At 40.0% G+C, this 13,543-nt stretch overlaps 1 protein-coding gene across 5 annotated transcripts in view; it reads right to left on the reverse strand.

The window, feature by feature from the left end:
• Positions 1-11,294, reverse strand: part of LOC113154898 (triple functional domain protein) — a 65,693-nt gene extending 54,399 nt beyond the window's left edge. For 4 of the 5 annotated variants that reach the window (XM_026349329.1, XM_026349327.1, XM_026349326.1 and 1 more), the window contains exon 1: positions 10,970-11,293. In XM_026349329.1, coding sequence (XP_026205114.1) covers positions 10,970-11,039 — 70 coding nt within the window. In that variant the 5' untranslated portion in view covers positions 11,040-11,293. Of the gene's footprint in view, positions 1-10,969 lie in introns of all 5 variants that reach the window. The other variant, XM_026349330.1, reaches the window with a different exon arrangement.
• Between the last annotated feature and the right edge of the window lie 2,249 nt (positions 11,295-13,543).

A 13,543-nucleotide genomic window follows, 5' to 3' on the forward strand; every position in this document is an offset into this window, starting at 1 on the left:
TCACACTGATCCTAATCAATTGCAAGCCGATTCTATTGTTTTACTGACCTCTTTCATTAACTTGTAGAATCTGTGTTACCATAGCTTGGCACTCGCAACCACACTTTCTCTTTCTCAGGTCTCACTCTCTCCCAGTCTTTGAATTTCCCCAACTCCTCCACTCCTTTCTCTTCCACCTGCACTAAGACTTCCTCATTTTCCTCTAGCAGGACAATGAAATCATTCACTCACTCCAAGGCTTATTGTTTATGCTCCTCTTACAAGAATGCGTAAAAATTATTATCTGCACACATGGTTTCACGACCTCTAGCAACCTGCGCTCTCCTCCTGCTCCACTCCAACCTACCTCCTGTCTTCTCATTCTTTTCCGTCTTCTCTTCATTTTTCTCTTTGCCCCCTCGATTCTTTTCCCTCTCTCGTTCCAGCTTGTTTTGAGAAGGCAGCAGCGGGGCGGCAAATTTTCCCCGAGCTCACACCAATTAGTTAGCACGCCGGAGAAATTACAGAACGAGAGCACGGCAGATGAAGAGAAAAAGTGGGACAAGCTCCTTTTTATAAACACACAGAGAGGCGAGAGGTTTGCATATGTGTGTGAATTTGTGTGTGTGTGTGTGTGTATACACTCTATGCGTGTTGTTATGAAGAGAGGAGTTTACACAAGCCAAAAACTATTTAATTTAAACACCTGACAAACAACCTAACCCCTCAGTTCCCTGGCTAATGGTCTAGTAAACTATATTTGAGATAATAATAATATATTTTTAAATAACTTCTATCCAGGAGGGTAGAACAGTGGTAGCAAAGGGCAATTGTCGTTCAGTAATTCACTTCTAATTACATAGTCTTAAAGTGAGTGTGTATAAAAAGAATATTTTGTTCTGCTTGACCTGATTCACAAGTATTTTGATTGACAGCTTGTTGCGACATTAGCAAACTTCTGCTTTTTTATTCTGGCTTACTTTTCTAAGTAGAACTTGTGCCACAGTAAAACTTTGGTTTAATGCCTCTGAATGTATTGTGTGATCTACTCCTGAACTGAAGATCACAGAAACCGACCATCACTATTAGCTCGAATCAGCCTGTGTTCTTATCTACTCCCTGTCTGGGTGGTAACCTGTGTCTGTGTGAGTGGAAAGAGCTCACAGCTAGCACAGGTCAGGCACCGACCTGGTTTACATAGGCCTGCTAGTAAAGACATAACACAGGTTAGACTTTTTAGCCGATTCAACTTGTGGTAGCTGTTGTTGTCAGTCTGATCTTTTATGATGGATACAAAAAATGGACTAAAACATGTATTTATACTGCAGAGTGGTGCAATTCTTGTAGAAAAAATATCTATCTTCAATAAGTGTGATGATATTGGATGTGTTGCTGAAAGCTGTCCTGCCCTTTAAAAACACACACCAGTTTTGGGTTTACTGGTTTCAAAAAGCACTGCCTGATGTGAACCATGCCTCACAGAAGAGAGAGCTCTCAGAAGACCTACGATAAAGAAGGGTTCACATACTTTTTCTTGCAGCAGAACCAAAAGTTGGAATGCATGATTAGATTTCTGCAGCTTTTTAGACTAGTTAAAATAGACTTGTTAGTATCAGTAAATGTTAATTATATTTAAAACGAGGACTGATTACCACACTTTGAAAAATATTTCCCAATGAAGGATGAACTACTGTCCAGCATCAACCAATGTTAGCAACAGTCTCCCAAGCGCAGCATGCAACGTGGGTTTGTTTTGTCTCACTGAAAACGTGGCAGGAGGCAATGACATCACTGTGGTTTCAGGTGTTCAAGAGGTCTATGTGTGAAGTGGGGTCGTTTTCAGGGTGCACTGTTGGCTCTAGTTGGACCCAGTCAGCCGCTTTTCAGCTGATTCAACTTGTTGCATTGGCGGGAGACCCTGTCTGCGACAGAGACCACTCTTGGCTGTAAGACTTAGTGAATCACTACATGAGAAGTATTATTCACTACGCACTCTGCATCTTCTATATAGCTCTGAGATTGCAGTCTGGCTACAGTTTGTCCACAAGCACTTACTTCCTCTGCAGGTTTCCTGTGACGCCTGTGGGGACCAATGTTTACAACTAATTTAGGATCCTTCGCATTATAAAAAAAACTGCACCTAAAATTCACCTACGGTAAAGTACAGTGTTAGACTACAGTATTTAGCAAATACCCAAATGTGCTAGACTTAATAACAGTATACAAAATAGAACATCAGTAACACTTGCATGTCTCTGCACTAAATAGAATAGTATATATATATATATATATATATATATATATATATATATATATATATATATATATATATATATATATAAATCTGATAAACCAAATTTTCATGATAAATTAATTCTTTGTTCCTCAGATCTGAAAATAACTTTACTTCACTTAAATGTCCTATTTTGTTCAACTTGCAGTCCAGCTGCTATAGAGTATGACATATGACAAAATCTGACATTTGTGATGCTGGAACTGGTACAGGAACTGTTTTGAGATGTCTGGTTAAAAAAAAGACAACAATTACACTTGGTTAACATGTTCCTGAAGAATTCCCAAAGCAAGTATCAAAAAGGTATTGGTAAACCACATTCTGGCAAATCCACCTCCTGCTTCACTCTCTACATCTTTACACCTACATATGAAAACACACACACGCAGTAATCCCACAGACTAAACACTAGATTAGATTAGTTCAGTGTTTGTAATCCAATGAACTCGCACCTCTGACATGCCTAGCGCTGTTAGAGCTGACAACATCACGCCACCAAACACAAACAGGGACACAGACTTGTACTGCTGCCACTAAGCTCTGCTCTCAAGCATGTCAATTATATAGTCCTGTTAATGGAAGCAGATTTGTTGTTAAAACAGTCCTTGACCAGTCTGCTTTCCCACACACTCTATACCTTCTCTATGATGACCTGCAATCTGCTCACTATATTAATAACATACTGGTCTCAAAATATTGTATTCTCACATTTCTGCTGCATTGCCGCTGCTTATTAAATGCATTTTTGTAATAAGTGACAGACAGGGACAGAGACATTATTATTATTCAGTTCCCTTTACACCCCAAACTTGTCCAACCTCATTGGTAAACAGTTGCAGGCCAATCTTCACATTGCCATGCACAGCACATCCAGAGAAAGACAAAACTTGTTTACAGCCATCTGACTATCGGGGAAGTGAAGGCTGTTTCCTCTGAAATGCAATCTGGATGTTTTTGTTCTGGTTTAAGGGTTGTGTTACTGTGCGACGCCTAAAAGTTCACATTGACATCATAAATGCTTTGGGCTACAAACAACTCCGGTGCTGCCATTCATTTTACTTCATGGCAGTCTTTGGCTTCACTCACCATGTTCTGATTGAAAAATGACAGTGTTTATTCTAGCCAAGCATGTGGGCCAGTTTTTCCTGACCATTTTTGCTGCGACCCCAATCTGTGTGGCCAAGACTTCTTTCCCTTCTTTGTCTGTTACCATAGCAGTCCCCCAAATCTTATATTTGCATCAGTCATTTCTTCATTTACATCAATAACCCTGAATCACCTTCATTTACATGAAGCAAGATTTTCCACCTGATTTCTTGCTGGTCAGCATTTGTAGGGTGCTTATCAATTTTTAAGACATCTTAAAATTTCCACATTTAGCCTGTGTGTGTTTGATTCCAACCATTAAAACTACTGTGGTTTACCCAGTAAACTGTTATTGTCCTGCTGTCATCACAAGAAATTGACCTCATATTACAATATTAATTGTACAGCACACTGAACAATGATTAAAACTATGCAGGCAAATCTTGAATTTGCACACTGCATAGACGGTATATATTTTATTGCCAAAATAAACCTAACCCAGTGAGCAGTCCTTACACTGGTCATATGTGTGATATTTTGGGGTTAGTGTTGAATTACCCAAAAAACATCACCTGACGTTACACTTTCCCCTCAGCCAATGCATAGTTCTAGCATCTTTTAGCCCCATCTTTTGGTTTTCCAGACAAACGTTTTTGCTTTAGTTCACTGTCAAAGCTTCAAACACCCATTGCATACTACCCTGTGTCTGCCCAGACAAAGTTAGCAAGCAGGCAGTGAACATAGTGGAGTGCTTAACAGCTGGAAATCCAGATGTTTTCCTCATAATTTAGTGAAATCAAAAGAGCGTTAAAAAGAGAGTGAATTTTTGAGTTACATTCACTATTTAATCAGAAAATCAAATCTGATCAAGGCTGGCGTCAGCTAATGCTGTCATTTTCCTCATTGACCTGGGATTAGATGTTCAGGAGTAACAGTTAGTACTGTAATTGTTTGTTGTTAATATAACTTTTTAGAATCTGGCCTACTTTTAGACTAAGCTTTGCAAGTGGGCATATTTGCTGTCACATAATTTAGAGTAATAGTGGATCCTCTAAAGACTCACTGTCAAACATAACCTTGGATGTTTTTTTCCCCCCATTCTGAGCACTAACAACCATTTTCTGTTCACAGGCTAGGCGAGCTAATCCTGATCTGAAGTGTCATTCCTCGTGACGAACTGAGACCTTGGCAGTCCTCTGTATTTGAATGCTAATGATTTACCAGAACCAATCATATTGCCATGTCCTTCAACGGATGACACTTCAAACAACTAAAATAAATAAATAAATAAATAATTCTCGCACTCCAACTGACCTCACAGCAGATTGAGGGGATTTGGCTTGCTCTGCTAGTTGTAATCTGCCTTTAAATTTTAATGTACCCGCACCTGTTATTAGGGATGAGAAAGAAAATGTGTTTACTCAACTACTCATGGGAAAATTAGAGCAATTTAAATTATTTACTCTTTGCAAAACAACTGATATTTTCAGCAGTTTGTCCAATTTTCTCCATAAACATATTTCGTAGAAATAATACTGTTATAGTAGGTTCAGCAGATGGCTGGTAGTTGTATTATGTGGAATACTTTTATGTCCAAAACAACCTATTTTATATAATGATGCACCCCCTTAAATTTCTATCATCACCCACATATATCAATGGGACTTTTAGTCTGTGCCACTTGTGGTTTCCAAGTGCCTGTGAGGCTGGTCTTGTTACCATGTGTTCAGGGTTGTATGCGTTTCATTTTAAGAGATGAATGCCTTTCTAACTGAAACATCACATTTTTAATGCCACAATAAAGGGAACAGTTCGAGTAGAAGGAGTGTTTTTTCCCTTCCACGTTTTAGCTTAATCTCCGGGTCTATCTAAAAAGCTTTTTACCCGGCCATCCATTTGCTCCTGAATGAACCTGCCTGGCTAAATAAAAGGCTAAAATCTCATAACCATAATCTTTCCCTCCAGCTGGCTTCCATTTTTTATGTTCACTTTTCTCTCTTGCACAATAGCACAGTTACTCAAAAGTTCATGTAGTGCCTGATATCTATGTGTGCTTAAGCTAAAAAAAAAAAAACAAAATGAGACATTTCTGGAAAAGCAACAGTAAATGTAGTATGCTCTGACCCTAACAGTACAAAGACAGGGAGAAGACGGGATGGATGAGACAGAGATGTGGTCAGTGAGAACGGCAAATTGGAGAAAGTGCTTGTGTGAATAAGTGTGAAAAGCAATCGAGAGAGAACAGGCTCTGCCTACCGCAGAGTCCTTTGTACTGAAACCTCCTGAGTGTGCAAAAGCTTTACCCTTCTTCAACCCGAGTTTCAAAAAAATGTATACCTCGGTTCATTCATTCTTTAAACAGTAACTGCATGTATACTGATGAATTTAAACTAACTGAAAGGATGAGTGATATTTTAATATATAATAGCCACATTCTGTCATACAGTTCATACTGGCCTAGGATGCACAATGCTGTTATTTTCTCATTGAATACCTGCTACTGAATACCAATCTGATACCAGGGCTTTCTTTAACCCATTGCCTCCTGCCACGTTTAAATCTGTACAACCCAACTTGGAACTACTCTAATCTATAGCTCTAAGGATAAATCATAGCTACTGACATGTACCAATGTTGAACTGCCACATCAGACAAGGTGCATTCATAATATAGGAACAAAAACAGAGATGCCACTATCTTGTAAGTTGTTTTTCAAGAATCACAACATACTTTTTAGATACCTGTTAATTTACTTCATTAATCTCACTTATGTGTAAAAAATATAAAGGAACCCCTTCATACGTCGTACATATAAAGTTTAGCTGAAGCACTCGTCAGCCTGTGAAAACGGCTGTTTTCTATGTATTGTGAGTGACAAAGGGAGTTTTGAATACTCTGATGAATGATATCTTGGTGATGTCATCATAGGAGATATTAAAGCTGCAGTATTTAGCAGCATTTTTAAAGCCTTTCGAGATTTTTTGGAGCATGTTTTGCTTTGATGTTTTATTTCTGTGATTACATGTTCTGCCAAGTGCAAAGTAAGAACAAAATCTATCTAATCAAGACAGGAGCCAAATGAAGTGACAGCAAACCAAGCCTTCATTCATTCATTTGTATTGATCTGTGATGCACCAATCCTCCTGTTTACTTCCACTTCATGGGATGATAAAAGAAATCTGCTTTGTATAGCATTAGGCTTTAGGCCTCTGCTCAGCGTCTGACTTGGCAGCTTTAAGCCTGGAGGACCTCAATCAATCTCCATCTCCTGGATCAATATCCATTAGTCTCAAAAAGTGTGCATGCATGTGTGCGTGTGTGTGTATGTGCGTGTGTGTAGTCCTTATCCTGGGTAAATGGGCCTGAGTCATAAATGCAAGCTCTGGATCAGATTTCTCCCTCTTCCCTGCTTGTCTGTTTCACTCATTTCTCACGCAAACACACATACACGATACACGGTGATGCCCATTCAAACATACAGTCTGACCTTATGAACGACACATTGCTGCCTCCAAACATTCATTCATGAAGACCTGGCAGTGCAGACTGCATTTCTTTTTTCCCCACTGTGAATAATATCAACGCTAAACCAGCCTCTTAGTCATCAAAGTAGTCAAATATATGTTTGGAGTGGAGTAACATGATGACTGACAACGTGCCACAACAAAACTCCCCATTTCAGAGCTCTCCGGCCTAGGTATTGATTCCAGTCTGGAAGACAAGGGAGAGAGATAGGGGGGGAAGATTTGTTGTTTTAATTTTTTTTTATTAGTTGTCATTTTGCATCAGGAAGGAGAGGCTCAACATGATGCAACCAAAATGAGTAAGGAAGGAAAACATGAGACAGACATTGGTGAATGAAAGCCCAGACAGCAGACAAGCAGAGGGAGGACATGGTAAAGACAAAGAAACCAAATGCCAGAAAAGGACAGAAAAAGAGATGAGGACAGCACTGATGATGGAGGGGAGAAAAAGCATAGCCCGTGGCAAGACACTCAAACCTGTGCATGTCAGAACAAGATTCCCAGATCTATGAGGAGGAAGTTCACAAGAAAAACAAAGAGGCGGGGAGCTCGAAAATGACACTCAAAACTTCTACCCAGCTTACTGTACAAAAGCAAGTGGTAAACTATACATAGTTAGTATAGGTTTCACTACTAAGATTACTGATGATTCACAGCCTAAAACAAGGAAGTTGCACTTTTAACTGCTTTTGAGCCAGAGATGGTTATGAACAATGTGAAACAAAGGCCATAAAGACAGTAGCTAAAAAAGACTGCTAGAAGAATTCATAAGTATCCATAATAAACCAACTCACTACACACTGTGTGCACGATAATGAACATGGAACAGTAATTGTTAGCCAAATCCAATGTCATGTTTACACTAAATATCTACCCAAAGTTATTATTATGTCAGACAGTAGGTGGTCTTGTCAGTCACTGTCCTGTTGCACTCAGTGACCTCAGCACACTTCCAACATTAGAAGCACAGAGCAACAATCCCACCTGAGAAAATGTGGGTCATGGTTAACGTAAAGACTAGCTGTTTACGACTGCAGCACAACCATCACTCATAATCAGTGCCAACTATAGCTTGAAATGTGTTTTAGAAAGCAAAAGATATGTTTCTGATGGATCTTCACATAGGAAAGCAGCTGCTGATAGCAACGATAGTCAGTTATTGGTAGTTAAGCTCCAGCAAAAGGTTTAGCTTTAAGTATAATTGTAGATCACAACAACATCAACTAGGTTAGAGCTTGTTGAGTGTAAGTTAAGATCTGAGGTTAAAAAAAGGTTAAGGATAGTGTTTGAATTGTGCTAATACTTTAATCTCTGCCCATTACTAACCGAGAATGTTTCAAGTACAGATAGGCCTGAAATTTAAATATTTATTTGACAACCACTGTTAACATAGAAATCACTTTATTATGATTTTACAACGACAGTGACTGCCATCAAAAGTTTTTTCAAGATCCTCTATTGTGTTCTTGTATGTTAGAGCTTTTTAGACATTCATTCAGCCGTAGCAGAGCCACCACTACTAGAAAGAGCTCAGAGCAACAAAAAGTAATTATCTGTGTCACTGCTTCCCAGAAACATACAAATAAAGATAATATATGGTTTAGATGCTCTACTGGTAAATAGAGCACCATTTCCTAAGATACAAACTAAAACTGCAGCAGATGGCCTTGTGGTAATAAGAAAATGAGGCATATCTAAAAATTTTAATTATACAACAAATTAGCAACAGATCTGATTAACAATGAAGTGGAATGGCTGCAGCTGTGCTGCATCAACAAAACACTCTCAAAGTGTGATTGCAAGTGAGTTACAGGATGCCACTCGCCTCTTTCCCTAAGAGAAAGCCATCAGATCAGCTCAATACGGATACTGAACTTCCCTCTGTGGCTTATTATCTCGCTAGACACAAAACCACAGGAGCCAGAGGCTGCGTGTCAATACTCTGCATTCTCGTCCTTGTTTACACCCCTCTAACTGTACTTCGAAATCTCCATTTTACCACCATGATGGTACACATGACAGCACACTAGAACAGTCAGTAGTTTGGCTTATGAACAGCACACACACTGCACAGTGCTTTACACCGTCTTGTGTGAAACACAACTTAATATGAAGAACGCTTATGCACATACTATCACAACAAATTAACCTACAAATGCCACGTGTCGGTGAAGATTCTCAGTCATCCTGGTGAAGTTATCTGGAAGTTGAGTCATGATAACTGGACTTCCTCACTGTTAGGTCAACATCTTTCACTAATCACCCATGTGGCTTTCAGAAGCTACATGGATGAGTAGTGAAACGTCCAGTTGCCATGTCTAAACTTCCAGACTACAAGTACCACCTTTCATATGCACGAGCAAACATTGGTGGGTAGAGAAGCTTGTTTTAAGGACATATAGGCATTAATTAACATTGGCTGCTAGATGATAATGCTGACAGACATGATATCAGGGACAGTATCTAATTCACTGCCTGCAGTCAGTTACACAGAGCCTGAGGGTTATCTGGCATATCAATGTGCAACCCACAGGCTGACCAGCTTTTTCATGTCAAAGACCTACAATAGACAGGAATTTAGCCAGCATTAGACCATTTCATTCTACTGTATCCCACAAAACGCCACTTAAAAAAAGCAGCATAAATATTTCTGCCACCTGTACAATTGTTTACACTGATTAATAGTGGTGTGTAAATGACAACAGATAAAATATATACCTGTATATTGGTTCACTATGCAACCTCTGCTGAGTGAAATAAAACCAATAATCTTACGTTTCTGCAAGAGCAGGGCCCATGAAATTCACAGTTTATGAGCCATTGTTGTGAAATCTGTGCAGGCCCGGGTTGGGACTTCAAGTCACAGTCCATGCTGACAAATTAGCCTACTTAGCTAATGTTAGCAATATGTACATGTAACTGGTCAGCATCCACCCATGTCTACAAGCAGCAGTTTAGTTACGTGTAAATAAATCATTGTCACTGCCCTGTGGTTTTGCCACAACCAGCAGACCGTGATATTGTTTTTTTTAAAAACCTGCCCAGGCAGGTATGTTACACAGCTAGCTTCTCCTGTACAGTGCACACCCAGGCTATATGTGCCACGCCATGTAACGTTATTGTTTACATAGCTTGCATGGTTGTGCAATTTTTGACAGCAAAGAAAACGACAAACAACGACTCAAAGGGATTGTGCAATAAAGTAAAACAGAAATGATTTCTCTTTTTACTCAATACACTAATAGGCTGTTTAGATACACGGCAGCTTTGTCAACTCACTGGCAAGCTAGCAGTGCTAAAGTGGCTAGCATTTGTTAGCGAGAGGACAGATCCACTAGCTTACAGCCTAGCATTTGTAGCTAATGTTAGCACCAGTTAGTAACTGTCCGAGTCCATTATCGGACAGCCCTGACCTGCTTCTTTTCTCGTTTCATCAAGGTCTACTGTCACCCACCACATCCAGACTCAAATAAGCATCCAATGTGCCCATCAAATAGTGTGTTTATTTTAATACACCGATCGCTTTGATTCTTTTTTTGTGTCGGGCTTGAGTGTGCTAGACAAGATGTATTCGCGGTTCCTATGTTCCTATCTTCCTTATCCTAACGTTTAATTAGTCATACCTACATCCTACATCTTGCTTTTATACGTTGTCACAAGTGGTAAGTGAGTTTAAATATTGCCTTGGAGACATCAAAACACACAAGCATCGATTTTGAAGAAAAGAGCACGGAAAGATTGCGAAGCTACCAAATCTAGAGGATCATGTCCGAAGATGGAATTCGGACTATTAGCGCACTAGCTAACGTTGCCCGGCTACACAGTCTGGATGGACTGGTGTAGTTAGAGAAATGCATTAATGAAACACATTTCCACGGCCGTGCTGTTCCTTATTGCTGTGCACTTTGTTTGTGTCAACAGTGATGAAAACCATCGGTTAAAGCTTTACATTACACTATGCTTCGCTGTCTGATTCACAAAACAGACAACACGGACGGTAACAATGTCCCTCATGTAGCTGGACCAAAGGAGGCAGATCTCCGTGAAGCTCTGTCCGACCTCCCAGACACATTTTTTTTGGGCTTACCGGACTTCAAGAACGGCGATATGTCGCTGGCGTCCTTCGTCGTCTCCTCCGCTCCTTCCCCGGAGCTCATGGCTGCCACAACCCGAACCCGGAGCTCAGTATCTCCCGAGTAACGTCAAATCCTCCAAAAACCGACAAAAAAGATGGCACCAAATCACTTCTGTCCTGACAAAGGCGTCATTAAAGACACACGGACGGTTGGGGTGACTGGTAGACGCTAGCAGTGCCATCTGCAGACCTCCATCTTGGGGTAACGTAATTGGAAACGATCAGCCGGGGGCACCGGGTTCCTCCTCGGAGTGGAGCCGAGGGGAGAGTCGCTCTAGCACGGAGAAGGGGGGGGGGGGGGGGGGGGGCCGGGTCGCTGCTCGGTGAATCTCCGTCAGATTTCGGAAATGGGCAGACAGTAGGTCAACAAGAAACGACGGCGGTCACTGTGTGCGCCTGTGCAGCACTTACAGTGAAACGTGGTGCAGTTCTAAGCAATACACCCAACAGTTCTGTATAAAAACACAGAGTGAATAGCATCCTATACCGACACTGTCAGCTGTGATAATTATGTGTCTGACAAGCTTATAGGCTGTGTAACTTGAGCTGCCTGTAGCCAAATTAGGGGAAAACATGTTTTGGTGAATTTTACAGACGACATATGAATCATGCGGGCCTGCTGTTCATTGTAAAATGTAGGTGAATATTGAATTACTCATACTAAAAGGGAGGAACAGAGTGATCGGTAAGTGAAGTCTCCCGGATACAATCCAAACACAAGAGGTCAGCTGTTTTGATCGAGGTTGTTGCAGTCCTCTCTCTCTCTCTGTCTCTCCCTCTCCTTTGTGATCTGAGCTGTCCTAATAATGCCACCTGCTGGTTTGGGCTGGGACTGATGCGTGTGCTCAGTGTCTTTGCTGTTAGGATATAAAGATATTACCACCCTGATTCCAACATGCAAAGTAATTATCAGCAGCTGTTCAAGAAACTATACCAACTGTGCAACAGGTGCAACAGGTGGTAAAAACTCCTGTCTAGTGAACAGCAGGTACTCGGTTTGAATCCCGCAAGTGCTTTTTGCCTTTTTTTTTTTTACTTTTCCATTTTCCCCTGGTGTTGTAACACAGTAGTTTGAATCTTATATCAATTTGACATCATCCACGAGTGAAACACAACAAGGAAACCAAAGTGATACATGTCAAATAAAAGTAACTACAAGTTTTGAAGAAATCCTGTAATCCTGTAATTATGAAATTAGACAATAAATAGGCTATTTATGAGCTATGTAAAGCTCTGCTCGAATGTTATTTAAACCTCCTGTCTTCAAAACAATTGTTACACAAGGGTTATATTAATTAACTGTGTTCTACTCTCCTGTTTGCTGCCACTTTTCTATATGTCATTTACATTAGTTAGGTTAGAGTAGAAAAGCTTTTCAGTTCAAACAGCCTAAATGTGTGGCCTATAATGACAAATCAAAACTACTTTAAAAAGAAAGTTTAAACACTATAATATTATTTAATAGTTGTATTACATATTATACATTCATTCATATAATTGTTGAGAATGTGTTTTGATCCTTGCAAGCAAAAGAGAGTTTCCCTCTGTGTGTGTGAGTGTGTGTGTGTGTGTGTGTGTGTGTGGCAAGAGTGGAAAGGTTAGATCAAATATTATGTTGAATTCAATTCCTGCTTTAATCAGTGCTTGCAGCACATTGACTGTCTTTGCAAACAGCATTAAAAAGTCTCAGGCTAATGCTGCCCACTTTTGGATTATTTGCTGCTAATGCAGTGTTTGTGAGTCTTATGTCGGTGAGTGAAATCCAGGGTCATCCAGTGGCCTCCTCCTCCCCTAGAAAGGGAACATACAATCCTTCTGGTAATGGGACCATCACAGCATGGCTGAAAGCTCAAAGTGCTTTTGACAAGTAATTCACACATAAACACAACACAAAGTGTTCGAAATGGTTTCCAGTTACTGAAAATGCAGATATTGACTAAATGTAGCAGCAGATAGTAGAGTGATTTATCAGATTCCATTATACTGTCATTTTATAAGTCAGACTCAACAACCTTTTGCTGAATAATTGAACAGAATTCCCAATTAAAGCTTGCACACTTTGATACAACATGAGTGTTTTTATGTCAGACATCACATTCAATGTCACAGCACTGAACTACCTACACTACTTTTAAGGTATTACTAATTGCTGATGTATTACTTGTCATGTCCAGCAGGGGGGAGGCTGGTCCTATCAATCAGCTCGCCTTCTGCTGGGTAGTAAAATGTGTAAAAAAAAACAAACACACACACACACACACACACACACACACTGTCAAACTACATTGTCAGAACTGTATGGGCGTAGTTTGGTGAGATTTAATTGACAGTTGTCTCATATCAAACAAACATCCCCACAGCCATCATCATGATGTAATGATTGTGAATTCCATTTCAACACAGTACACAGTATTTCAAATCATATTGTATTAAAATTATATTGTAAGACACGTGAAAAGAAAAACGAAGCCAGCCAGCACAGTGATGCTGCGAAAGAAAAACTGAATAGTGACAATGGAATAAAAA

Source organism: Anabas testudineus, chromosome 11 (assembly GCF_900324465.2).
Source record: "Anabas testudineus chromosome 11, fAnaTes1.2, whole genome shotgun sequence".
In the NCBI taxonomy this organism is placed as follows: Eukaryota; Metazoa; Chordata; class Actinopteri; order Anabantiformes; family Anabantidae; genus Anabas; species Anabas testudineus.